Genomic DNA, 23,912 nt, shown 5'->3' on the forward strand with positions numbered 1-23,912 from the left:
ACCCAGCAACAGTGGAGAAATACAAGCTTCACCACCTTTATTGCATGAGTCCATACATGTTTCCTTCTGGTTTTTCTCCAACAATGCTTGATGTCTCTTTTTGCTACTTCATCTCCAGATTAACCTCAGGATCAGGAAATGGAACACCTTTAAAGCACTGTAGTCACTTCTATGTTCCAGAGATGGACCAGGTGTTTAGACCTCTCTCCCAAATTGCTGGGAACTCCCCAGCATCAGTGAGGATCTACTCAGATCCATCCACCTCCTAGGGCAGGCCAACTTTTAATGGGTCCTTTTATCCTGCTGGGGTTGGGGATAGCAACTAATCTTAGGTGAACCCGGAAGGGATCCAATCACCGCAAAAAGATACATTGAAATGTCCTCCAATTTCAGACCATACACCAACTGCTTCAAGGAGAAGACAATATCCAAAATATGACCAAAGTTTACCTGGGATACGTTCAGGGCTGCCATGGAAACTGAATTCCTAGGTTTTCTCAAGACCCCACCCAAAGGCATGGCGATTAAGTCCTCCCCACACTTTAAGTCAGGAGTTTCCAAAACCAGCCTTGAAATTAAGGCTCAGGAGTTGAAGAAAGGTGGATGTTATCCTCTACAGCAGGGATGTCCAACCTCAGCGATTTTAAGTCTTGTGGACTGACTGAGGAATTCTGGGAACTGATGTCCATCAGTCTTGCAGATGACAAGGTTGGGCACCCCTGTTTTATAGGCAGAATCCCTAGCATGTCTCTTCAGTCCACATACTGGCAATCACAACCCACCGCCTCCGAAGCAGTCACCAAACTTCCTTTGAAGATTATCACTGCTCTCCCATCCCATCTTGGGATTATAGGTGATGCAAGACCCAAATGCACGGTGGCTACATCTCTGAGAGTGCCGTTGCCCTCATCCAATCAGGTCTGAGTAATGCTCTCTCACACTCCTTTCTTTCTGACCCCATTGGCAAGAGTGATTCTATCAATGGTTCCCATCAACTCCTCTATGAGGTTCATTGGAGTTACTGAGTTCTCCCACCATGCCAAGGTAATTTAACTTTGGCGCAGCTGGCCTCAGTTCCCTTAATAACTTCCAGTCCAGCTTTTAACTACCCAAGTACACAAATGCCTAAAAACAAAGCTGAGGACACCAACCAGTAGTGGGAAATGCTGTTTCCTGTTGTATAACTCCATTTTCTAGTCCTCAAGGATAGAGAGAGGCTTGCAAGTTCCCAGTTGATGGGAAACTACATTTCTGTATTTTCCTGCCAAAGGGGAAAAACCTCACAACACCCTCCTTGGATAGGGGATATCAGGTCAAAACAAACATTATCTCCCCCCACATCAAAATTTTGCAAGATGATGTTCTTCATTTAATCTCTTGGTTCTCTCTGGTTTAAGGAGTGGCACACCTCTGTAACAGGGTGTCTCCCCTGTTCTGTTTTGGGTGCTGCTGCATCTATGGGTTTGGGAGAGATTTTATCAATGTTGAGCTACAATTATAGCTTTTAATCTCTGAAGGGTAAAAAGCTGAAGACATTTTAAATCTATGTTTCATTTGCAAATGCAGGCAAATATATGGGGGCAAATTGTAAAGTCTAGCTTTCTGGGTATAAATGGTGGAATTCCCCTTTCTTTTCAAGAGGGGGTGGGCAGGAACAGTCCAATGTACAACTGGCTACGATCATGTAAGAGGAGGTTTTTGATGGCTAGGGGCCAATCCACATTTTTTGGGAAGGCAAGGGCTGAGCGGGCAGGACCAGTGATGCAAGAGAGGCAGGTCAAAACTTTGTGCTGTTTTTCCCCCTCTGGGTTTTCTGAATGTTTGTTTGTGCACATGCACGAGTCTTTGTTTGGCTGGTTTCAATCTATTTTAAGCTTATGCTTTGAACAATTCAAAATGGAAGGAACTCAGGATGTCAATTTTTGGCAGTGCAGATTGGAGCAGACATCAGCAAATGCAGAAAAAGGAACAGAGGGGTTACTGTAGTCCTCAACTTAGAACCATTTGTTTAGTGCAGGAGTCTTCAAATTTGGCTTTATGACTTGTGGACTTCAACTCCCAGAATTCCTCAGCCAGTGTGCCTGGCTGAGGAATTCTGGGAGTTGAAGTCCACAAGTCATAAAAGGACCAAGTTTGAAGACCCCTGGTTTAGTGACTATTTGAAGGTACAATGCCACTAAAAACTATTGCATGTGATCATAATTTGGGCATTTGGGAGTGTCCTGGGGTCATGGGATCACCATCTGTGATCTTCCCAGCCAGCTTCCTTTCAATGGGGAAAGCTGGGTTTACATAACGACTGTGTATTCACATAACTGCAGCGGTTCACTTAACAACCATGGCAAAAAGGTCGCAAAATTGGGTGTGACTCACTTAACAACTACCTTGTTTAGCAATAGGAATTCTGGTTCCAACTGTGGTCATAAGTCAAGGATAGAGGGTTACACACAAACCTAGCTCTAATTGCCAGGTAAGACCTAGCAATTATGGTCTTTACTCCAAAGACTAGCAAAGGGGTGGGGTGTGTTTTTTTTGGAAGCAGTAACAAAGACTAGATTCGCTTTAGTTCTGATTCTGGAAACAAAGACAGGTAAGCTTTTTATGATGGGTGTGTGTGTGTGTGTGTGTGTGTGTGTGTGTGTGTAGCTGGTTTTTTAAAAGCTGGTTTTTTAAAAGCTGGTTTTTTAAAAGCTGGTTTTTTAAAAAATTAAACCACTGAAGATCTCCCACACATACCATTATGATAAAGTAGTAACCATCAATACTCAAGCTTAGCAGGAGTGCCTGCTTAATCTTAGTATCCTTTTCCTTCTTTCCCCGAAGGATTTAAGATGGCAGCTAAAAAAAGCCTTGAAAATTCAGGAAAGACATCTTTGCCCGGATGAAATGGCCAAGCAGTTAAGCAAGGTTCAAATCGCATCAGTTAAACAAATACTGTAACTTGTCTTCTCAGAACAGAGTAAGCCTGTGCTGAAATGGCAAGTGAAAGACAAGGTTTTGGTTGGCTGGGAGGCACTCGGTCAAAAACCCTCAACGTCAAGAGACAGGGAGATGGGGGCGGGGGGGGGGGGGAATTGAGCAGCAGGCAACTCCACTGGCCAGCAGAAATTGGTGGATTTCTTGCAGAATTGCTTCTCGATAGAGCAAAACCTGGTCTTTGGGCTGGAATGTTAATTGCAAAAGGCTCATTTCTCAACTCTTTCTACAAGAGTTTTTGCATCTCTCTATGCATTTCTAGGGCAGTGGGAAAAATCTCTCTCCATTTTAAGTCCTAGAGTGTCTCCCCACCCTCTAGCTAGGCTGAATAACACTTCCTGTCCTTCCTGCCCAGTGGCCACACATGTCTATTATTGTTTTTATATCTCTGGTCCACCAGTTAACTGAACATCTATGAATGGATCCTGGTTAGAAAAGCTGGGGGCAAGCTTATCACCCTCCTCCTGGGGAGACAGCAACGTCCAAAAGTCTCCAACCACCAGGAATCACTTAGGTTGAGATCAGCAGTGTAGAAACGGGATAAATAAATAAAATTCCAAAATATCTGGAGGGCATCTCACTGGGAAGGATGCTTCAGAGAGGTTCTCACATTTCACGAGATGCTGGTCTCTCAATATCTGGTCCTCTTTAGATATGCTGGCTTGTTTTTACAACAACTTCACCCAGCATGGTAGAGAAGGCTCCTGTCCAACCAAGCCTGTGCCATCAGGCATACAGGTAGCCCATACAGCCATTCATTTAGTGACTGTTTGAAAAAGTGACATGACCATTTTTCACACGACCATTGCAGCATCCCCATGGTCACATGATCAAAATTTGGACACTTGGCAACTGGTTCTTATGATGGTTGCAGTGTACCGGGGCCACGTGATCCCCTTTTGCAACCTTCTGACAAGCAAAGTCAATAGAGGAAGCCTGATTTACGTTAACAAGCATGTTACTAACTTAACAGCTGCTGTGATTCACTTAACAACTGTGGCAAGAAAGGTCGTAAAATGGGGCAAAACTCACTTAACAAATGTCTCCCTTTGCAATGGAACTCAGCTGTGATCGTAAGCCGAGGGCTGCCTGTAAAATCACATTATGCCATTTTAAGGCTTAACCAGGGCAGTAGAACCAGGAGACCAACCCTCAGCTTAAATATGACTAATCAAAGAAATGGGGAAAAAAACACATCAGTCATGCCCTCTTTTGATACCAATCGAGGAGTTTCAGAATGAGCCCTGCTTGTAAAATTAGGCCTCTCGAAAGATTCTCAGGCATTAAAAACAATGAGGTGGATTTCTGTTTCATTTGCATATCACACTCTGTGTGTGTGTCTGTGTGTGTGTGTGTGTGTGTGTGTGTGTGTGTGTGTGTGTGTCTGCATTTTTAAGGGCTTTTCTCCCTGCCTGTTGGGCCTGTAGATCTTAATGGCCCTTGGATGGCCTCCTTAAAGAAGACCCAACCTACAGTCAAGGTGGAAGGATCGATTCCAAGAAACCAACTTCCCTGACAATTGCAAATCTTTACCTTCTGCACTGTGTGTGTTTGTGTGTGTGTGTGTGTGTGTCTGGGGGGGGGAGAAGAGAGAGAGGGGGGGTATACTACTAAAGCAAAGAGGTGGAGGGGGGGAAGGAAACAAAGCCGGTGAGGGGTGGGGGAAGAGAGAAGCAGAGCACTGAAGAGACTTAGGGAGGCAGTGCGGGGGAATGAAACTCGCTGCAAAGAATAAGAAATCCAGTAAATTGCCTTTTCCTATAATTTGATTAAATAGCAGGAGCTGGGACTGGGACTCGAGCGAAGGAGGAGGAATAATAGCCGTGCGCCATCTGCCAGTGCCTGGCACCTGGCCAGTTCTCCAGGCAGCTGTGTGGTGCTGGGTTGGGAGGAGGGGAGGAAAGAGACAAAAAAGAAAAAGAAAAAAAAAAGAAAAGAAAGAAAAAGGGGGGGAGCAGGGAAGGGGGAAACGCAGCTTAAAATTCAAGGCATTTCCAACTTCTCATATTGGAAGACGGGGAGGATGGGTAGCAAGTTCCTTACTTCCCTTTAACAAGCATCTTCTGGGGGGAAGGAAGAAGGCTAAAACTAGGGGTTAAGTCTGAGATTCGTAAAGTTTGTGGGTTAAATTAAACATCCCTCCCCGCCACCCCTACCTTTCCTCATAAACATTCAAGCCTCTCTCCTTTACTGGGGTGGTGTGCTCCAGTCTCGAACATCAATCCACCCAAACAGAGCAGTTTTCTGCTCTCACCATATTTCTATCAAGGCTTTATTTGCAAAGCTAGGGAGGAGCAGAAGGGGGAATGATTTTAAGTAACAATAAAAAGAAGGAAAATGAAAAGAGAAAGAAAAAGAGAACAAGGACATGCGTCAAAATGACACTTGGCCAGTGTGCCACACTTAAGTGTATCGTTATTGTTGTTGTTGTTGTTGTTTTAAGTTGGGTGTGAAAAATAAGAAAAAGGAAGCAGACCACATATGTATTTTCAGGTAAAATAATGAAATGCAACAGGAAGAAGTCAGCAATCTTGATTCTGGTCTGTGTGCTTTCTCTATTAAAGAATTTTTTTTCTAATTCCTGATAGGATTTTCAAGGGTGAAAAATATCTAATTTGTGGGGATGCAGAGCAAGACTACAGAGGCATCAATTAACAGTGGTTGAGGCCACCAGAAGAGCAAAAACCAGAACTTTGTATCTCCCTCAACACCTGAAGTGGTAAAAGAGGAGGAGGAGGAGGAGGAAGAGAAAAGAGGGAGGAGGAGGGGAGGGAGAGGAGGAGGAAGGAGGAAGAAGAGAGAGAATAGTAGTAGTAGTAGTAGTAGTAGTAGGAGGAGGAGGAGGAGGAGGAGGAGGAGGAAGAGGACTGGCACCAGAGTGAAAGATTTTGTGTTTCCCCAATACACACTCCTATCTATGAATGCTAGGAGTGGAATCCTCCACTGGAATCAGCCTGAGATGAGAAGAGATGGGCACACCAAATAAATCATGGAGTTTGCACTGCTATAAAACAGTGGCAAGAAAGAATGACTGCAGAAAAGAGTGAATTCCAGCATGAATTCATACCGTGATCGCCTTCTTCCCTCTGGAGTGGAGCCAAGAAATGGGGGCCACAGAATGAACCCCAGATGTAAAGGCTGGTGCAGAAAGCAAATGTTTCTCTATTCAGATCCACTTTGGAAAAGGGGCAAGGACAGAATCTTACCCAAACAGGAAACGCTAAATCAAAGTTTATCTCCCCTGGGTGAGTGTTCTTCAACCCCACCCCTATTCTCCCTCATCCCACCCCACAGGAAACCCCCCCCACACACACACCAATCCTCTCCAACTCAGACTTTATGCTGCTGTCAGCAAAGTGAAGGAGGAGGAGGAGGAACGTGGAGATTCTACAGACAAGATTCCTTCCTCCCTTTAAAATTCTCATTTGAGGAGCAGAGAATGGATTGTCCCACCTAGCAAACTTCATCCCCATCCAATCAGGATAATAATTTTTAAAAAATCATTTTGCATCTAAACTTTTTTTGCATCTCTCTTTTTTAGCTGTCTCTATCATGGGGAAATGTGAAAACGGATCAAGTAAGGGCATTCACGTCTAGGGAGGAAATAAGATCTTGCACCAAAAGGCAGGATGTTTGGAGCCATAGAACAGTGTCGGAAGACAGGTGGAAAAGAACACAGAAAAGAGAATAATAGGGTTGGAAGGGATTTTGGAGACGTTTTAGTCCACCCTCCTGTTCAAGCAGTAAAAATTCTATTGTCCCTGACTTACGACCAGAATTGTGACCAGAATTTCCATTGCTAAGCAAGGTGGTTGTTAAGTGAGCCACTCCCAATTTTACAAACCCTTTTTTTGCTAAGATTATTAAGTAAATCACTGCAGTTATTACATGAATCATGCAGCCGTTAAGCAAATCCAGCTTCTCCCATTGGTTTTGCTTGTCGGAAGCCAGCTGGGAAGCTTGCAAATAGATATTAGTGACCTTGGGACGCTACCGCCATCGTAAATGTATGTCGGTTACCCAACTTTTGATCACGTGACTGTGGGGATGCTGCAAGGATTCTAAGTACGAGGATAGGCCGTAAATCTCTTTTCCATTCCGCACTTATCTTCCAATGGTCACTAAATGAAGAGTTAGGAGTCGAGGACTTCTGTACCTGTGGTCTGGATGATTAGGGATACAACTCAGAAAAAGGTTTGGTAATGCACAATGGGGAGCCCAAAGGAGTGCTGGAAAACAGCTCTGCAGAGGAACAAAGTGGGCAGTCCAGAGGCCAGCTCTGTGCCCTTATCTCTGTGCCCCAGACAGAATACTGACTATACAATAATGCCCTAAATCAGAGGTCCCCAACCTTTGGGGCACCAGGGACCAGTTACGGGGAGAGAAGTTTTTCTGCGGACCGGAGGGGGCGTGGTTTTGTGTGCTGCCTGCATCCCGTGGATGGGGCTTTGCTTGTTTGTGCGGACCAGTTGCTGGCATGCCGTGGCCCAGGACCGGTCCACAGACTTGGCATTGGAGACCCCTGCGCTAAATAGAGAGAATATCATTATGTTCGTAAGAGAGTCATATCTGTGTAACTTCATAAGAGCAAGGAATCCAGTTGTGGCAGGATTTCACAAACTCGGGGACTGCAACTGCTTATACAGGTAGTCTGCAAATTACAACCGTTCATTTAGTAACTGTTTGAAGTTATAACGGCACTGAAAAAAAGTGATTTTTGACTGTCTTTCTTACAGCCATTGCAGCATCCCCATGGTCACGTGATCAAAATTCAGATGTTTGGCCACTGGTTCCTATTTATGATGATTGCAGTGTCCCAGATCACCTTTTGTGACCTTCTGATAAGTAAAGTCAATGGGGAAGCCAGATTCACTTAACAAACGTGTTACTAAAGTTGATTCACTTAACAGCTGTTACAAGAAAGGTCGCAAAATGTTGTCACTTAACAACAGTCTCACTTGGTAACAGAAATTTTGGGATCAATTGTGGTTCGTAAGTCAAGGACTAGCTGTAGAAGACACAAAACAGACAGGTGGAAATTGTTAGTTCAGTTTAATATTATATCCCATTTTCCTTCCTAAAAGAAAATAACCAAAAGAACTTGCATTGAAAGGATGTGTAACACAACAGTGCAACAATAAAAAATGATTCCATTACAAGCCTTTGATTTGCTTTGGAGTGAGAAAGTAGTGATTCATATCTTAATGGAATACAACTTCTCTTATTCCAGCCTTTTTCTTACAAGCTTGGGCACATAAATTCACAGGAAGTATTAGAAGGGGTTTTTCAAAGCTCCTTTCTCTAAATACCAGACTTTGGGGTATGTTGATATGTACCCCCATTGTCAGAAAAGTTCAGGTGTTCTACTGCTCAGCTTTGTTGCCACTAATTTGTATTTGAAACAAAGGTACAATATGCAAAACATAAATACACATGCGGACTGCCAGAATGATACAAAGTATGGTTACAGAAATATAGTTATCCCACAAAATCTGACCCAGGTAGATCAATATTTAAACTGAAAGGATAATAATATCCTGTACAGCAGTGTTTCCCAATCTTGAAAACTTTTAAGATTTGTGGACTTCAGCTCCCAGAATTCTCCAGCAAGCCATGCTGGTTATGGAATTCTGGGAGCTGAAGTCCACATATCTTAAACTTACTGAGGTTGAGAAACACTTCTTTATAATCTGTATTCAGGATCTTGGCTTCCACATAGCAGTGTTCCAATATCTCAGGGGCTACCACAAAGAAGAGGGAGTCAAGCTATTCTCCAAAGCACCTGAAAGCAGGACAAGAAGCAACGGATGGAAACTAATCAAGGAGAGAAGCAACCTAGAACTAAGGAGAAACTTCCTGACAGTTAGAACAATTAACCAGTGGAACAACCTGCCTCCAGAAGCTGTGAATGCTCCAACACTGGAAGTTTTTAAGAAGAGACTAGACAGCCATTTGTCTGAAATGGTATAGGATTTCCTGCCTGAGCAGGGGGTTGAACTAGATAAGAAGTTGCCTGGCCATTCTTTGTTTAAACAGGGATCGGATGGACACCTAACAAGTATTTTGCAGTAGTAGACTTTCTAGCCTGGTAAAGAATTGAGCTAGATGATCTTTAAGATGCCCTCCACCTCTCTGATTTTGTCTGCTGTCCTCGGCTTCCACGGTCTACTTCATTACTGCTGAGTTTATTTGTTCCCCTTCTTACCCTGACTCCTATCCTCCCACAGCATTTCCCCCCCGGCATGTCCACACCCAGTTGTGATCCCTTCGTCCCCAATAACACAAGCTTCTTCCCCTTGACTTCAATTGTGCATGGGCTTTTCTGAAATCAAGCAGCCTCTTGCAGTTAAACTGGCCTTGGGCTCTACTTTATGCTATGTTAGAAAAAATTGGCACTCTGCCAGCAGCCTTTCTCTCTCTCTCTCTCTCTCTCTCTCTCTCTCTCTCTCTCTCTCTCTCTCTCTCTCTCTCTCTCTCTCTCTCTCTCTCTCTCTCCCCCCCCCACCTCCCCAGTGGCTCTCAAATGTTCTCTGACATCACTGAAGTTCCACCAATCGGAAAGAGGAGAAGATCAGGAACTGCCTTCAATGCAATAACAGCTGGATTCTTGATCAGCTTTGATAGATGGGTAGAGAAAATGGTAACTTACTGAAGACGGGAGTCCTGGAGGCACCTTTCGGACTTTTTTCGGTTGTCCATCTGAATGTGTTGTAGGAGGAGACAAACAAACAAAGAAATAAGAAAGGAAGCCAGTTAAGAGACAAAGCTTTGGAACAGCACTATACATAACAGGAAGATTTGGATCCAGATTTCAAAACTCATTTTACAGATTGGTTACCTTGATTTTCCCAAGGCCTACCAGAGCTTAACAACTACAATAACAACTTAAATTTAAGAATCTGTAGAGTACCCTGCTCTTCTAAATGAATGTCGGAGACAGTTTTTAAAAATCAACCTCAAAATATGCAACTGAAGGTATTTGGAATAACCGCTGGTAAAAGCCACCAGCTTTAAAATAAAACTCAGCTAAAACAGCGTAACGAAATAGCCTTGCGTCAACATAAATTTCGGTTCCGTGTTTATTTTTCACCTTCTTCCATAAAAGCTGAAGACAGCATATATCTTCTCCCCCCACAATACACACAGCATCTTTGCAACAATCTTGTACCAGTAGGTTAAAATGAGAAATATCAGCTCATCCTGGGTCACTCAGCAAAGGATTAGACTTCTCTACGTGACTTCAATTCAAAAGATTAACCCAATGCCTGGTAGGGCCCTGGTCTACACTGATGGACTTCACAGTCAGAAAGGAAGTAGAAGGTGGAGTCTCCCCCTTCTCCCCATGAAATCAAGAAAATTTGGAACAAACAAAGAACTTCATCCAAGGAAGTCTATTACAGGTGGTCCTCAAATGACAGTCACTTAGCAACCGTCTGGATGTTTGACAGACCCTGAACATGGGACTTACCACCCAGATTCAAACTTCCAATGTATGCCCCCAACTTGAGGTCATGTAACTGCATTGTGGATGCTCGGCAATTGGCCCATATTTACGGCCATTTTCAGCACCTCACGGTCATGTGACCACAATTTATGTCATTTAGGCCAGTAACCAGTGTTTACTTCTGGTTTCTGGCCCAAAAGAGCCCATGTGATACAATGGGTTCATTTAATGACTGTGGCATTCACTTTACGACTATTGCATTTGCGTAACAACCACCACGTAAAAGGTCATAAAATCATGACCGTTAATGACTTACAACCAAAACTGTGGACTCAATTACAGTTGTAAGTCGAGGTATATCAATAATGTTAAGCCACAGATACTGATGGCTTTAAAAAGGGAGAAGGCAAACTTATCAAGGAGAAATGGAGTATCTGTCGGAATTCATCAGCCAGGAGCGATAAAGTAAGGCTCAGGTCCCAACGGTGCTTTTTCAAGAGGCAACTGGACTTTCTGTTTTTCTTTGGAGCTTTTCATCCAAGAAGCTTCTTCAGTTCTTTCCTCAGAAATGAAGAAGCTTCTTGGATGAAAAGCAAAACGTCTTCGGGGGGAAAAACAAAGGAAGTCTAGTTGCCTCTTGAAAAAGCACCTTTGGGACAACGATGACCTGGATGACTGAGAATCTCCACAGACAAGTAAGGCCCATCTTTAACTCTTGGAGGAAAAAATAATAACAACAAGGGCATGATTGCATCCACTCGTCCTTTTCATGTCTGCTTTGACTGTCCTTTACTAAGGACAGAATAACTGGGCTATCTAACAGGGCTCTGCTTCTGACTGCTAAGCAATGTTTTGAGATAAAGGCAGCGTGTATTTTTGGCATTCACAGTTTCACACCGTTTTGTCTTCCTTTCGTTCTTGTTAATTATATCCCATTATTAGTTAAGCTTGCACTTCCACTGACATTTGTTAAATTTTCCAAAGCCACCCGACACCATAATGACTCTCAGCCACGTACAGTATTAAGAACAGCACATTTTAGCTAGCAAAAAGAACAACAGACATCCGGGTACAGCATAAAACGGTAACCATATTCCCAATGAAGGACTGATGTAGTCCCTAACCCATGGATTGGGGGAAGAGCCAGACCTTCAAGACTTGCTTAAACAAGGTCAGGTTTGGGTCATTTGAACCACTGGAGATACTGTGTTGGAGAACAGATGCTGTGATAGAGAAGGTGGGGCCCATTGTAGCTCTGTTCAATCAATGGGACTCAAAGCATGCCAACTCTACAAGAGACAGATGGCCCCTTAAATATTCATAAAATATGAACTGCCTTTGCACTCATGATATATTCTTTAGGCCCATCGCATCCCCCCCCCCCCCGAATCTGCTGGACTACACCTTTGTAACTCCCTAAGGAAGATGGCTTTTGTAGCTCAAGGTACCCAAGAGAGTATTGAGCTGGAGAGAATCTCTGAATGATCATGGAAGGTGCTTTGTTCTTGAGAACATTTTTGACATGCAAATGAGGGGAATGAATTGAATCATTGAAGGAAGGAAGCTTTTTCCCCCCCTTCAGGATCTTCATAAATGAAGAGGAAAGAAGAACTGACGCGGGGAGGGGGGGGGAGTTGCTAAGGTTTAATTCACGTCTGTGAAGCTATTCTCTCCCCTCTACCCCACGAGCTCAAAAAAAAAGGATAAGGGTGAGCATTGTGAACTCTTTTTAGGTTTAAAACATAGTTCTCCTTTGGGGGTTTTCTCTTGGAAGTTAGAAAACAGCTCTTTTAAATGAGGTATTTTGCAGAAAGAGGGGAAAAGAGAAAAATAGGTAGAGCTTGACTTATGACTGGTTGTTTAACAAACGGTTAAAATTATGATGGACTTAACAAAAGATATGTACAGTCCATTGTCAAAGTTGTGACTTGTCGTACCCCCCCCTCCCCTGCAGTCCTGTGATCATATTTTGGATCTTGGCAACTGGCCCACATTTACAACTGGTTGCAGGGTCCTGCAGTCACATGACCACAATGTGCAGGTTATTTTGCGAGTTTCCACTAAAAATGCCCATTTGATTCAACCACATGATTTACTTAATAATCACATTGACTTGCTTTACAACGGTTGTAAAATCGAGTCTGGTCACGTGGTGCCTCAATTTACAACCGAAATTCTGAGCTCCATTGTGGTTGTAAGAAGAGAAACACCTGCAGTGGTAGTGGGTAATTTACTAACTTAACTGCAGTGATTTCCTTAACAAGAGGTCGTAAAATGGGGCAAACTCCCTTAGCAACTGCCTTGCTTAGCAATGGACATTTTGGCTCAATTGTGGTCATAAGTCAAAACTACCTGTATACTCTCAAAAAAAGGGGGTCTTCAAACTTTATGACTTTGTGGACTTCAACTCCCAGAATTCCTCAGCCAGCATGCCTGGCTGAGGAATTCTGGGAGTTGAAGTCCACAAGTCATAAAAGGGCCAGGTTTGAAGACCCCTGCTCTCAAAAGGAAGCAAGCATAAGGTTTCAAAGACTGACTAGCAACCTCCCAAAAGGCTGAGGCAAAATTTGGACTAGATGTATTATTTTTTTTAAAATGTGCAGTGCTCAAATCTAAAGCAGCAAAGGTGGCTCGGGTCTAAAATGGATGCCCTTGTTTATCGTGCTCATGGCAATTCTGAAACATCATTCCCTCTATGGGTCAGATTCCTGCACATCTCTAATTATTAATTTTTATTGTTATGGTGATTAAGAAGGCATGGATAAGCCCTACCAATCCATCCTTCTCTTCATCCCTCGCTAGTATGGCCCTGCACTCTGCTGGTCTCTGCTTCTGTTTCTCCCTTTTCTATCCCTTTCCTGGGTCTGTTTTAAATTGTAAGGCCAGGAAAATGGGGCCAGGACCTGCACACCTGCTCTTTGCAAAACATCATCTACCCAGACAGCATTATATACATTAATAATGATTGCAAACCGCTGATATCACCTTTGGTCCTGGCCACTGAGTGGCAGAGAAAAAGCCACACGGCTGCATTGACTCAAAGGTCTCCATTCCTGAGATTCTTTTCCATCAATGAATGCCAGATGTCCGGGTTCTCCTGAAGGCAAAATGGAGCAACTACCTCCATTCCACCTCATCAAGAGTGGGGGGAGGGTCACTTGGAAAGATCTGGGAGGTTGGCTTTTTAAAGGAAGATCTCCCAGCATCCTCCCCTGTGCTCCTTTGAATTGGACAGCAGATGGGGGAGGATAAAAGGAATATTTATTTACATGCAGCTTGGATTTGCCTGGCAAAATTGCTTGCCAGGAAGGATGTGCTGGAAGCTATCTCAAAACATCCTTATGAGACTCCAATTCATTTTTTCGTCAAGTCAAGCTTCTCTAGCTGCTGTTGCTTGCAGCTTTCTGGGGAACTGACTTCAAAGCGATGGGATGCAGGATACCCGGCAGCTGGCTGAGCTTCCCAAAGCACAGAGCACCTGAAGTGGTCCCACCGAAGCTCACTGATCTTCTGGCCACCTCTGTTTGTTTCTTGCCCCGCATGACAAAGTGGGTGGAGGAGTATAAGGAGATCTGGATTCAAATCCCACCTTTATTAAAGTTCTATGGACTGCCTTTACAATAGACCCATTCACTGTCAGAGGAATCTGCCTTGCATGTTCTATAGATGAATGAAACTGGAAGGAGAGAGCCAGTTTGGTCTAATGGTTTAAGGCACCTGGCTAGAAACTGGGAGACTGTGAATTCTAGTCCTGCCATAGCCACAAAAGCCAGCTTAAGTGACTTTGGGCCAATCATTCTCTCTCAGCCCAACTCACTTCACACGATTGTTGTGGGGAAAAGGAGGAGGAGGAGGAAGGTGTAGTGGATATGTTTGCCACCTTGAGTTATTTATAAAAATACTAAAGGCAGGAAATGAATGAATGAATGAATGAATGAATGAATGAAAATTCAGACAAGCTTCAGCTTCTTGAGGGGAAAGATTTGATATGTTAATAATGACATTTTGTCTATTATTTATTATTTATTTATTTATTTATTAATGGGACTTATATCCCGCCCTATCTCCCGAAGGACTCAGGGCGGCTAACAACAACAAAATTAAAGGTCTCTGTACAGTAAATTAAAATTAAAAATTGAAATAAATTAAAGATTAGAGTTAAAATTGTAAACATAATTAAAATCCCTGTCAGTCCAGGTCAGCCAGGTGGAAAAGGAGTGTTTTGAGGCCGCGGCGAAAGGACTGGAGATCTTGGGCCATCCGAAGCTCAGGGGGGAGCTGGTTCCACAGGGCTGGCGCTCCCACAGAGAAGGCTCTTCCCCTGGGGGTCGCAAGCCGACATTGTCTAGCCGAAGGTACCCTGAGGAGGCCTTCTCTGTGTGAGCGTACTGGGCGATGGGAATTTGTTCCCGGCAGCAGATGGTCCTGCAAGTATCCAGGGCCTAAGCCATGTAGGGCTTTAAAGGTAAGTACCAGCACCTTAAATCTCACCCGGAGGGCAACCGGTAGCCAATGCAGCTCACGCAGGAGGGGTGTAATATGGGAGTATCGGGGTGCTCCCATCACTACCCGTGCAGCTGCACTCTGCACCAGTTGAAGCCTCCGGGTGGTCTTCAAGGGCAGCCCCATGTAGAGAGCATTGCAGTAGTCTATACGGGAGGTAACGAGTGCGTGGGTGACTGTACGTAGGGCATCTCAGTCCAGAAAGGGGCGCAACTGGTGTACCAGGCGAATCTGGGCAAATGCCCCCTTAGCCACGACTCCAATATGATCTTCAAAACTGAGTCGTGAATCCAGGAGGACGCCCAGATTGCGTGCTCTATACTGTTAAAATGACAACAGCAAAGGTTTCTTGAACTCATGGATTCCACAGAAGACTTTACAGCATGGATTGCTAGACTTTTTGCCATCACACCTCCCTTTAGCGCAATGTTAATATACACACACCTTCCCTAAAAAATCCAAACACCAAAATGAATACAACTCAACAATGAAAACAATATAAGTGAACGTATGGGAAGGCTGGATTTACTGTAATTGTACACTAAAAAGTTCTTCACACTTCTCTGGGATTCTCTCTGTACCTCCTCAAGGAAGATATACCTCACAGTTTGGGAAACACTTGGGAAAGTGTCACAAAAAGATGGTTTCTGTTGTAACAAGTGTACGTGGCCCTTTTCCCTCGGTAAAATAAACACTGCTTCTGTTGCTCTTATTACATCATTGACAAGCTATACATCAGTGATAGGGCAACACCTTTTGGAGACCCAGTATCAATAATTGGTGGAATTCTTGGACAGAGAAAAATGCTCTGTAAGATCTGGGACACAGATTTTACAAGAAAGCATTACCAAACTGGTTAGAGCACTGTTTCTCGACCTTGGCATCTTTCAGACATGCAACTTCAACTCCCAGAATTCCCCAGCTAGTCATGCTTGTTGGGGAATTCTGGGAGTTGAAATTCTCACATCTTAAAGTTGCCAAGCTTGAGAAACACTGAGTTAGAATATCTCTAAACTGGTACCTCTCCAGATACATTGGGATCATAATTCCTCAAATTATCTTTCTAAGACTCCCAGAGTCACTGAGAGTGAGGTAGGCGGCCATATAAATTTTCGTAACTAAAGTAAATTAATTTTTTAAAAAATCCAAATAGCATCACTTTCAGGTTTTTAGGATTGCTGTCCTATCACATTTAGAGCAACACTAATTTAAGATTTTTTTTCTCTTTGTCTCCAAATATTAGATTCTTGGGTCATCCAGTGGCAGGAAAATAATGAACTGAAGAAGACGAATCCATACTTAAGGTCTATTTCAGGCTGCTGGTGATGATGATTGAAAGGAAGCTGATTGTCTGGAATTAATCTACCTTTGAACAAAAGTTGTGGGAAGCACAGCTACCCTCTCTCTCTATTCGGTTATTCAGTTTGGACCTGATGCAACCGTCTCTCCCTAGCAAAGACAAGACTGATAAAATTACACTGAAACCTTCCCTCCAAACGCTGGCATATGGTTTAACAATAAGTCAGAGATGATTACTGCCTTCACAGTCAATTCTTGGGTTTCTTAGAAGCCCTTGGTTGTCCCATGTTTGAGCAAGAATGGTGGTTTAGGTAAGTGTTTTTCAACCTTGGCAATTAAGATGTGTGGACTACAGTTCCCAGAATTCCCCAGCCAGCAAGCTGGACATGGAATTCTGGGAACTGAAGTCCACATATATTAAAATTGCTAAGGTTGAACAACAGTGCTTTACATGAATCTGAGAAACTCTCAAAACAACAGGAAAGGAACTTTCTCTAATGGAAGGGCTGCAGTGAGACCCTGACAGGAAACGTCTTTTGGTCTTCCTCCTTTGCAATTAAGAACTTTTGCTACACACAACCCCCCAAAGGCAACTGCTCCAGCCAAATCCCTTCACCAAGGCCACATACCTATGTTGCTGTCTGCGACTCTCCTGCGAGGGTTGTTGGCGTATGGGTAGTACTGAGAGCTTCCCTTCACCCCCGTTGGGGAGAGCGTGCTGGGACTCGAAATCCCTATTTCGCTAGGCAGAAAGCCAGGCTGCAGAAACAAGAAAAACAAGAGTGCCCCATCATAGCCTGAACAAAACTCAAATCTCTTGCCGAACATGGTTTTCCAAAACGAGGAAGAGCCGAGCGCCAGGTGTGGACGCATGTGAGCGTTAGTGCCAGGTTTATATTCCTGTTTGGCTAGTCTAGCTCTTTCACACCTTTGCCAACCTGGCAGAAATCCATCGCAATGTTTCTCAATGATAACCTCCGGGCAGGATGGACTTCAACCTCTGCAACAGCACTGGGTTTGTAGTCCAAGACGCACAGTCCTATCCAACAGGGCCAATAGGAAAGGGATGCTGGTAGTTGTAGTTTAGCAACCCCTGCTAGGCCGCAGGTTCTTCATCTTTGGCCAAATGGTTCTCTCCAGTTTGGGGACTAATTTCTACACAATATACAGATAGTCCTCAACATTTGTTTAGTGATCATTCAAAATTAAGACACTAAAAAAAGTGACGTACAACTGGTCATCGCACTTACAGCCATTGTAGCATCCCCATGGTCACATGATCAAAACTTGGCAATTGGCATGCACTATACAGGGGTCTTCAAACTCGGCCCTTTTATGGCTTGTGGACTTCAACTCCCAGAATTCCTCAGCCAGGCATGCTGGCTGAGGAATTCTGGGAGTTGGAGTCCATAAGTCATAAAAAGGCCAAGTTTGAAGACCCCTGCACTATATCATGGTGCAGCATCTAGGGTCATATGTTCACCATTTGCGGCCTTCCCAGTCAGTTTTCAACAGACAAAGTCAATGGGGGAAGTTCGATTTGCTTAACAAGCAATGAAGATTCTGGTCCCAATAGTGGTCGTAAGTCAAGGACTACCTATAATCTCCAGAGTCTGGCTCTTACAGTGAAGGAGAAATTAAAGAGGAAAATAACTGCGGGGGGCAAAAACGATTTCCAGATCCATGTAAAACAGATCATGGCTGAACTGAGCACAGGTCCACCTCATCTGAAGAGAGGCCTCAAATTAGTTTCTGAGCATAGAGGTTTCACTGATTTCTGTATTAGTTGCAAAAGCCTTGTTTAGCAGATGTTGGAAAGAAGCAGGATGGCAAATCGATCTATGCTTTGTGATGCTTCCCAAGATATTGGGCCTGATGGGCCTGGAGGCAGGACACCAGGCTAAATGGGCTCTTAAGTCTTTCTTCACATAAGTGTTTTACTACACTTCAATTATTTTCAGAAATCAGATACAAAACTGATTAGAAAGTGCACATTCCATATCCAGTGGTGCTGAACTAGATCACATCTTGAATTCCTCATGCATCTTAGCCAGGCCCTACTGGAAACAGAATTCTGGGCTAGACAAAGCTGTGGGTTATGGCAACATGGGTTTTCTGATACTCTGCTTACATACGATACTTAAGCAGAGAAATTTCCCTGTTCCACTGGCGTAGCAGCTCTCTAAACCAGAATACGTACCTTTTGTGGATTCCAGATACAATTTGACCTTCCAGGAAGACATGGGAGGCCCTTTGGCAAAGGTCAGAGGCTGGGTTTTTTGGGTGTGGGGGAGGACTTAAGAGGAAATGGAAATGGTTTACTTCCTGGAGATCATCTACAGCAAGGAAGGAAGGAAGGAAGGAAGGAAGGAAGGAAGGAAGGAAGGAAGGAAGGAAGGAAGGAAAGCTTCCAGATGCAGTGAAGACCTGGCTCAAGCATTGGGCTAAGATAGAAATGAGCCCAGTCAACGTAGATTTAATGAGATGTTGTGGGGCTGTGGTGAGAAGTATGTCTTTAGTGGGGTTTTGTGGGTTTGTCTATATACCTTTGTTTTTATGAAATGTTGATATGAGCTACCTAGGATTATCATGTCTAAGATAGGGGTCCATATACGTTTTCCAAATACATAAGTAAGCAAGCAAGAGGGAGGATTTCCATTTTTAATTTTGAAAAAAGCAAAAAAAAAGCATTACAGGTAGTTCTCAACTTACAGCAACTGGGACCGGGGTTTCCATTGCTAAGCAATGCTAAGTTAAGTGAATCACACCCTGATTTTGACCTTTTTTGCCCTGGTTGTTAAATGAATCATGTCATTAAATAAATCCGGCTTCCCCCACTGACTTTGCCTGCCAAAGGACTTCTGGAAAGTTGTTAATGGTGATCACACTGACTCCAGGATACTGCAAAATTTGTAAATGCATGCTGGTTGCCAAGTGCCTGACTTTTGTTCATATGGCTGTGGGGATGCTGTGACAGTCATAACTGTGAGGATTGGTCAAAAGTCATTTTTTTCCAGTGCCGTTGTAACTTCAAACATTCACTAAAGAAATGGCTGTAAAAATTTTGGAGTGTCAAAAATAGGCTGCCAAGATCTCGTTTCTACTCTAACCATTCTACTCTAAGCTGCCCAGAGTTACCTTGGGGCAAGATGGGCGGCTAACAAATTTTACAAATAAATAAATTTTACAAACAAATAAAGATTAGATGTGGGGAGACAAATCATAAAGAGCAAGTGTTCCTTTTTTATGTCTTGCTTGAGGATCACCTGAGAAACATCTAGTTTGCCTCATCAGAATGTTCATCTCTACCAATTCTTACAAGGCCTGTAACTGGTAAGGGTTGGGGTGGGTGGGGGGTGGGAAAGGAAAACTCCCTGTTCAAAAGCAGTCTACCATTAAGGAGCTGGTGCTGGAAATGTTTAGACTGTGTCTCACCAATAATGTTGGATTTGGCAGGCCACTTTCCTAAGCAACTTACAAGCTATGCTTTCTTTCCCGTGATTTATGGTCTGCACAGCAAGAGCCTTGCTCTTCCCACTGATTCTTCCATTCATGACGTCACCCTTTCAATTATGCCTCTCTCCTCCGCCTACCAGAAAGCAAATTAAAACAACAACAACACAAGCAAACTCCAAACCCATACTATTTAAACACATGGCCGGCTGGCAAGTCTCCTGTTCTGTTTTTAAAATTACATCTATTTTGGCACCCATAGCCGTCTTCGCACATCTGCTTTGAAATTCAGCATGTGTGTGTGTGTGTGTGTGTGTATATATATATATATATATATATATATATATATATATATATATATATATATATATATATATATATATATATATATATATATATATATATATATATATATATATATATATATATATATATATATATATATATATATATATATATACTGTATATATATATCCGCCTGTCTCAGAAGTTTTGGAAAAATTGGTCTAATGTTTTGAAGAAAAAAGAATCACAACAATCCTCTCTTCCTCTCTTCTTTCTCCTGCCACCATTTTAAGATGTTATCTTATTTTCCCTTTAGAAGAAAGGAAATATTTACATGCAAGTGTGATTGCAGCACAGACAGGAACAGGTGGGGATGAGATGGGAGAGAGAAAATATATATATATTATAAAATTCAGCTATTACTCACTGGCCATTCCCTTTCCTAGCACTCTCCAATCCAAATGTGTTGGTTGGGAATAACAAATGTAATTCCCAGTTGACATACCCATTAGGAATGATTTGAGTTATAATCCAAAATATTTAGAGAACATCAACCGGCAGAGATGACTAGCATAACTGTGAAACTCAGAGGATCTCTCATTCATATTGTGCTTGATTCCTTCAATAAATCATTTGTCTAAACCAGGGGTAGGCTCAGCTGGCTCAGGAATTCTGGGAGTTGAAGTCCACAAGTCATAAAAGAGCCAAGGTTGCCTACCCCTGGTCTAAACCATGGGTCTCCAAACTTGGCAACCTTAAGACTTGCGAACGTCAGCTCCCAGAATTCCTCAGTCAGCCATGCTGTTGAAGTCCCCAAGTCTTAAAGTTGCCAAGCTTAAGAGACCCTTGGTCTAAACCTCATCTCTGTGACCACATAAATCATGTATGATGAAGTTCCAAGTCCGTTTAGCCCAGCATTCTGGGCAGACTGCAAAAAACCCACAAGGAGAGCCAAGGGGTACCAGTGCTTACAGTGCTCAGAAACAGGCAGCTTTTGCACTGTAGCAAAAAAAAAAAAGACTTATTTTTTCAATGGAGGGGGAGGGAAACACAAGGAAGTGGAGGCCAAAGGTATCTGAACATGGGAACGTAATGCAAACGAGTAGTAGCAGAGTATAAACAAGTAGCAGATTCTAAAGACAGTCAAAATGATGGTTGTTCCTTTCAAACTTTGTGTCACTCCATGAGTGAGATGGGCAGTCTCCAAATTAGATAGATAGATAGATAGATAGATAGATAGATAGATAGATAGATAGATAGATAGATAGACAGACAGACAGACAGACAGACAGACAGACAGACAGACAGATGATAGAGATAGATGAGGGCTAAACAGACAGAAAGACAGATGATAGAAATAAATGATACATAGCTAGATATATACAGTGATGGGATTCAGCCAGTTTGCACTACTTCAGCAGAATCAATAGCTAATTTTTTGTTGCCCAAGCCCAGAATGGACTTCCGGAAGCGGCATCCACAAAGAGAACCGGTTATTCACACATTTGAATCCCACAACTGGATATATAGCTATAGCTATACTGGTATATATAGATATAGACGGGATAGGGATGGATAAATTCTATTTATGAAGCTGCCCAGATCCTGATCAGAGTTGAGAAAAACTGAATGCTGGATTAGCATGACTTGGCCTGGTCTGGCACATCTCTTTTGGATAAACAGTGTAGGCTAGATTTGAAAGCCAGAGAGCTTCAGCGGTGAATTGTGGCTTCCCCCTTGAAGGCTAATGGTAGCTTTCCCTTGTGGACCTTTTCAAATGGGGAATAAGTAGCCCCACTCCTCCTGTTGAGGAATGATTTAGCGGTTTCCTGAAATGAGCAAGGGGTTTGGTGTAGATGACCTATAAGATCCCTTCCGATTCATATGTTCTGTAATGCACCCTAAAGGAAAAGTGAAGTTTCCTTACCCTGCTTACGAGAAAGAAAACAAACATCTCTTTGTTCTAAGATAGGAGTCCCCAAACTTGGCAACTTTAAGACTTGTGGACTTCAGCTCCCAGAATTCCTCAACCAGCCACGCTGGCTGGGGAATTCTGGGAGTTGTAGTCTACAAATCTCAAAGTTACCAAGTTTGGAGACCCCCTGTTCTAAGAGATCAAGATTTTGCTGAATAAATCTTTGATTAAAACATTAACTGAAAATAAAAAGAACAGTGCTGCTTACCTGATTGATAGCTGGCATGCCTGCATCTCTTCCAAATGGGTAGTTGCTTCTTTCTGTACCTTTTCCTAGAGATCAAAAATCAAAGAGATAAAAGTCTGTCTGGGGAAATATTAGGATAGTTGAAAGCAAGTAGGTATATCGTGGTGATGGAGATTAATATTCCAATTCTATTCATCTTCCAATTCTGCTGCATCTTTTTATCAGACACTCTCAAAACCCAATTCAACCTTCCAAAAGTGAAATCAGGGTTAAAAATAAGACACAATTCAATAATACCTCAAGACAACCTATTTATATACAGCAGGATTTCCCAACAGCTCCCCAACAGATGCTGATAAAGAGAATTTTCTATCTAGTCTCACCTTCTAATCTTGTTGGAAATCCAACATCTTGGGATGTGCAAAGTTTTGGATTTGAAGCCAGAAAATTGCTTTGCAACAGTTGGCGCATCCTTTAAAAACTGCATGGTTTCCCAGGCTTGCATTATTGCTGCAGGATTGCAGGAAAATATATGTTTGAGTTTAAGGAGGTAGCAACAGCACACCCTGAAACATGCTTGTTGCATATCTGGATAACTCAAAAGGATATTTTCCTGGCTGCTATATGAACTCCCAAAACAGACACAGCTTCTCAGAGGAAGTGCTGATGGGTGTTGCAGCCATTTCTGTGGCACATCTTCAATTTTGGATTCAAATCATTGCACTTCCAACAACCAATATCTTGGTTCTTCTCAAACCAGCCTTATTTATTTTTATTTATTTATTTATTCAATTTCTACAGATTCCCATCTCAATGACTCTTGGTAGGTTACAATCCAAAAACATAATTAAAACACTAAGAACATTTTAAAACAAAATAAATGTACACAGCTGAGATACTTAGCCAGCTAGCAACAAAATTAAAATAAAGCAAAATAAATTAAAAATTAGTGGTGCTTTTTTTCAGAAACAGAAGAAGTAACACCCTCCCCCCACCACACACACAATTCCTGCAGTATAAATTTCTAGTTGAGAAGATCTCTCCATACCTCATCTGAGAATATCCCATTCTCTCTATATTCTAGCTGGGAAGACCCCATCCTCTCCATTTTCTAGTTGAGAAGACCCCCATTCTTTCCACATTCTAGCTGAGAGAAGACCCTATCTCCTCCGTATTCTAGGTGAGAAGATTTTATCTTTTCCATATTCTAGCTGAGAAGACCCCATTTCATATGAGAATTCTTCTATGTTTCTACATATTACATCAATAAAGCTTTATTATTTCTGTGGCCCTGGGTAAAAATCCAGATCCTATCTGAGACATGGATGAAATATCTTGTAACCATACTTCTTTCCCTCTGCTAAAAACACCCAGTTCCCTCTATGCCAAATCTTATAAGGAAATGAAATAAAACATTTTTCAGTGGGCCCCTGTATTCTAGAAAACAATGTTTTATACTCAGACAGGATGTTTATGGGGCCTGGATGTAACATTAGACATACATTTTACACCCATGGGAAAGAATGCATGCCAAAGTCACCCTCTCACTGATGTATACACACTCATACAAACCTCAGTTTGCGCTTAAGGAGATAAGAATAAAACTGTTTGGTGTTATCGTGTTTTTTTTAAAGGCAAGAAAGCCAGGATAACGCTTTGCTTTCACAATCTCCTCAGTATCTGCCTTTTCCCCCCCTTTGTTAGCCCCCCCCCAGTCCCCCCTCTCCAAACTAGCTTGCAGTCATTGGTATTTCTCACTACTTTTAAGATTTTCATCCTCCAAGCAACGT

General features: G+C 42.7%; 1 protein-coding gene across 1 annotated transcript in view; it reads right to left on the reverse strand.

Annotated features, from left to right (window-relative positions):
- The window catches only part of TCF3 (transcription factor 3), a 65,771-nt gene that overhangs the window by 33,939 nt on the left and 7,920 nt on the right, over positions 1–23,912 (reverse strand). Inside the window, exons 3-5 of the mRNA XM_081346923.1 lie at positions 22,144–22,208; positions 16,852–16,981; positions 9,626–9,675 (exon numbers count right to left, since the gene is read on the reverse strand). Coding sequence (XP_081203049.1) covers positions 9,626–9,675; positions 16,852–16,981; positions 22,144–22,161 — 198 coding nt within the window. The 5' untranslated portion in view covers positions 22,162–22,208. The remainder of the gene's footprint in view (positions 1–9,625; positions 9,676–16,851; positions 16,982–22,143; positions 22,209–23,912) is intronic.

This window comes from Vipera berus, assembly GCF_964194415.1.
Source record: "Vipera berus genome assembly, contig: HAP1_SCAFFOLD_160, whole genome shotgun sequence".
Classification (NCBI taxonomy): Eukaryota; Metazoa; Chordata; class Lepidosauria; order Squamata; family Viperidae; genus Vipera; species Vipera berus.